This window comes from Montipora foliosa, unplaced genomic scaffold (assembly GCF_036669935.1).
Source record: "Montipora foliosa isolate CH-2021 unplaced genomic scaffold, ASM3666993v2 scaffold_140, whole genome shotgun sequence".
NCBI lineage: Eukaryota > Metazoa > Cnidaria > Anthozoa > Scleractinia > Acroporidae > Montipora > Montipora foliosa.
Window position 1 is genome coordinate 5,460 of NW_027179440.1, and position 4,541 is coordinate 10,000.

General features: G+C 40.9%; 1 protein-coding gene across 2 annotated transcripts in view; it reads right to left on the minus strand.

Moving 5' to 3' along the window:
- Positions 1 to 631: 631 nt before the first annotated feature.
- Positions 632 to 4,541, minus strand: part of LOC137986161 (tumor necrosis factor receptor superfamily member 14-like) — a 10,580-nt gene continuing 6,670 nt past the window's right edge. For both annotated transcript variants that reach the window (XM_068833445.1, XM_068833444.1), the window contains exons 4-5: positions 3,374 to 3,765; positions 632 to 2,146 (exon numbers count right to left, since the gene is read on the minus strand). In XM_068833445.1, coding sequence (XP_068689546.1) covers positions 2,025 to 2,146; positions 3,374 to 3,765 — 514 coding nt within the window. In that variant the 3' untranslated portion in view covers positions 632 to 2,024. The remainder of the gene's footprint in view (positions 2,147 to 3,373; positions 3,766 to 4,541) is intronic.

Below are 4,541 nucleotides of genomic sequence, written 5' to 3' on the forward strand. Positions count from 1 at the left end.
CGCGGTTTCCGGTTTTTGCGTTACAATTGAATGTTACGAGTACAAGTAAGGGGCTATCTCGTTCACAGAGCTCGTTATCAGAAATTGAGCAAGCGGCCGAAAATTTCTTTGCTTGAGCTAAACAATCGCCTGAGTTGATTATTGAGGAATACCATCAAATGAAGATACCAGTGCAGAGGGTGTTAACTGAGTGAGTGACAAATTGGCATATCTTGAAAAAATCGATATTGGTTGTTGACTTATCGATTAGTTTACATCTGAGTGAGTGACAAATTGGCATCTTCTGAACGCTAACGACAGTCGCTTTTACGCTTTGCGTATCCACGACTGAAAAGTTGAGAACATGAGAGGGTATTTTTTAACATGTTGTGGTTGATGGAGTGCTCGGAAACAGGCAAAAGGTGAAGGTATCGATGACTACATCTTGGATGAGCGTCTTAAGTTTTCTCACGCAAAATCAATGCACTATTTTATTCGACTTACTCGGAAACTCCGACCACAGATCCCAAGCGGGAGGTACCGGGATCGATACCCGGGATACCCGATACCAGGGATCGATACCCGGATTGTCCGCTGGCCTGTTTTTAGGAACTTTACCGGGGACCTGAAGTTAACTCTAACACCGTTTTGTTAAACTCTTTTTTATTCAACGATTGCATTTCGTGAACAACAACAGTCACAACCAACTCTCTGTTACGACGACGGCAATTTTATACTCTCTGGCACCGACCTGTGAAAACCATTGTGAATTCTTGTGTAAGATACGTCTGTGCACTGAATACATATAATAATGAATAATCACGGTATTCACTGCACAGGCGTATCGTACACATGGATTGACAAGGGTTTTTACAGGTCGGTGCCAGTAAGTTCTGTACTAACAGAATCAGAACTTTAAAAAAACTGGAAGGACCTCGCTACAATAGTTAAAGCGCAACCTATCTCAGGGCTTTACAGAAAACAAGAGCGTTGGAAGCTGTAACAAAGGATCGAGAGAGTGACAGGCTTTAAGCACTGCCCAATCTATAAGTTAACGAGAATAAGTTACACCGAATTGTCCATCGTAATCAAAATATAGCACAGAAAAGTCAGAACAATAGTGCCAATTGTATCACTAGTTGCAATTTGGAGAGTTAAAGGCCTATTAAGCCTATGAAAAAGTCTTGTTGACGCGCCAAAAGAACTACTTCTCTTTTATGAAAACCGAGTTGTCTGCAGGACCAAACACGTTTTGGAGACACTTGTCCGTTTTACGCTGTACTAACTTCATGACATGGAAAAATTTTCATTAATCATAGTACTTACATTGAAAGTAGAACCAGTCCCGTTTCACAAAGTAGCCTTAATCTGAGACAGATACTTTCATCTTCTAACAGTTTCTCAACTTGTATTATAACGGTCTTGTTTTGCTATGGGTGGAACGGGACAGAAACTAAAGGAAAGAGCCCGTATTATTTCCGTTCTTTAAAACAATCATACGCAAAATTTATTTTGAATTGGTTTTTTTGCCATGGGCTTTATTCGCGCGACGGCCATATTGGCCATAGACAATAGATTTCGTACCCGAAGCCTCGAGTTGAAAAGTTTGGGAACGAGTTTCGGTGATGCAAAACAAAATTTTCAATCCCTCGGGACTCAACATAGCCTGCGAACGCAGACGTATTTCCGGCGGAAATACGTCTGCGTTTGCAGGCTAGACTCAACATGGCCGCCGCATGAATTAAGGCCCATTGTGTAATTATTCTGAGTTTTGCTGGACCATATTAAAAACGAGTTTAAATGCATTAGAAAGAGAACTCGGATCCACTTCAACAATTGCTGCTACAAAATAGCTTCCGATTTTCGTGGTGTTGAGAATGGCTTCTTGGTCTTCCCTTACTCATTCCTTGAAGACATGCCTTGAAGACAGTGGATGGTTGGACCATTTCTTCAGTTTGAGAGGAATTACCGTACATACGACGAGTTAGAGTTCGCTACAATATGCGATGAAACAGCAACCCAACAGAGTGACATTTATGACAGTGTTAAACATAATGTCTGCCGTCTTTTCCATTCTTTGAGAATTCCTCCGCAACAACTTCACTTCTTTCAGTTCTTCCGAACACAATCGAAGATGGAGGAGCGTTGCAAGATTGCTCTTGACTGGCTAAAAAATTAGAAATTAGATAATTTTGAGAAATACCTTTTTATATCTAAGATATCTCTGACATCACCTGTTGTCATTATTGTGCCACACATAGCCGCAATGACTTCTGTTCAAGTAGTTGGCACGTTTACAAAATTATAATATAAAGTTGTATTTAACAATTATGATTCCATTAGCGTTGGATACGAGTTATCTTTCCATCAAGCTCAAACTGAGTAATTGGTTTGTTAAATTCTAATAAAAATGTTTGGATATTTGGAAATCTCGCTTCCTAGTGCAAGTAGGTACGAGATATGAGCTCATAACCGAGACTTAGTGCACCAATCAAAACCCAAACCCGAGATTGAAAAGTTACTAAAACTACAATCGTGGACAAGACACGCTGAGAAAACCATACACAAACCGGGAAATGTTCACTTCCGGTTGCCGTCCGCGTCTCAAAAACGTCGCATGCTTAAGCTCCTTATTGAGTCGGGGAAGGGGAAGGTGGGGCTTGGAAGGGTAATTTTGTTAACAGTTTTGTCCACGATTGTAGATATCTCCTCTGTTTGCTTTTGGTCTTTCAAAGTTTCTGATCTTTGGTGGGAAGTTCAGTTGGCCCTAATAATAACGATTAGGAGCCAGTTGAACCGTTGACTGATTGGATAGGAAGTTAGTTTGTCGTTAGAGCGATTTTCTATTGAGTTTCGAAAGTAATTAGCAAATTGCTTTGGGTTATGATTTCATCACTCAGTGATTGGTTCAAAGTTCTCGCGCCACTTTTTCAACCAATCAGAAGTGAAACCGAAACAAAAACCAGTCATGGATCGCGCGTGCACATTTTCCCACGCTTTGTGTCGGCTACGTGTAATTACTTCGAGTTTTGATTGGTTTACTGGATTGTCTCCGTCCTTTTTGATTGGCCAAAGTAATTACTTTGGTTTTGATTTTACGACACTTGATTGAAACTCACTCTAGTTGGTTCCATTCACCAATCAAATATAAGGGGTTTCCAGACAATTAAAGTGCTATCAGTGCATCCTTATAGCTTCTTTTGTGCTGAGAATATAACTCTGAATTATTTCTTTCAAAATTGACAGCAAGTACGCTGGAAAGAGAAAATAGATAACGTATCTTTCCCTTTTAGAGAATGAGATGGACAATTAGCATAGAAAGCTAAAAGGTACCATTGAGTTCTGCCTTTATGCTGACTACAAAATGAAGATCAGGAATGACTTGAGAACTTACAACGTTTAGTCACACAGAATTTCCACAAGGGGTTGGCAACAACTACATTCTTCATCCGGTAAATGTACATGAGACCGACCAAACTACACATAGCCAAAGCGAGGAAACCAATAAGCGCAAGCAACCACAGTTTACTGTTCATTGTCCCTTCTTTCATGACATGGGTCGCAACTTCATACTTTTTTATGGATTTCACAGTGGATGTGGGGTGCACCAATGAAGTTGTTTCATTTACATCAGGTGCGCACTTCATGGTGTCGACATCATAGCGACAAACTCTATTGGCAGGCAAGCCGGACTGTTCCATACACTCCCTTTCTTTGTCGTCGTCTCTGCTGTCTGCACAACACCAGGAGCATGGTTGACAATCTCCAGTAACCGCTCGATAGTAACTGCCATGAAAACAAATTGGTTATCTTTTTAGCAATCAGTATTTCATCTTTTCTGAAGAGTTGCAACGGTAATGAAATGATGCCCATCGATATGAAATTTGATAGAGCTTGCGGTACGGATAATTTACAACTATTGAGTAGGGCCCACTGAATAGGATATTAAGAAGTTCACGGATCAAAGAGGTTGTTATCTGACGCAGCTAAACATCAACGAGGATGGCCCCGTTCTTTCTGACTAACTGCTTTCGAGGGATGCACTTCAAGTTACTGCCCCGCTTTTTAAGCTCAATTTGTTATCAATTGCACTGGAAGACAAGAGAGCGTTGCTCAACGTACGGTCCAGGAAATTGAGCTCAGTACGATATTGTGCATCGTTTAGACATCAAGTCGCTATGAAAAGGGGAGATGGCACCACGCATGACGTCAAAGAATACAGTCTGCTTAACTGGCCAGTCATGGCTTACGTACTACGTTACGTCATTGGCGAATGAGTTGTAAAGGCCATCTAAGAAAGTCTACATTCTTTTCTCTTGCAGACAGTGGCTAGCTTATAGCACAAACTCGTTGCGGGAAGGGCTCTTGTTTTCTCAGTGACTAGAAAATTTGACCCTTTGAATGGATCATTACAAATTTTACACTTTGTCCTCAGTCAACTAGATTGTGTCAGGATTTGAGTCCTTAGGTTTGACGTAAGAAAGCAAGTGCATTTGTTGCGGCGTGCTGTCGACGAAAAGTGTGATATTTTACTTCGCTCTTTTACATTGTGGTAAACATGC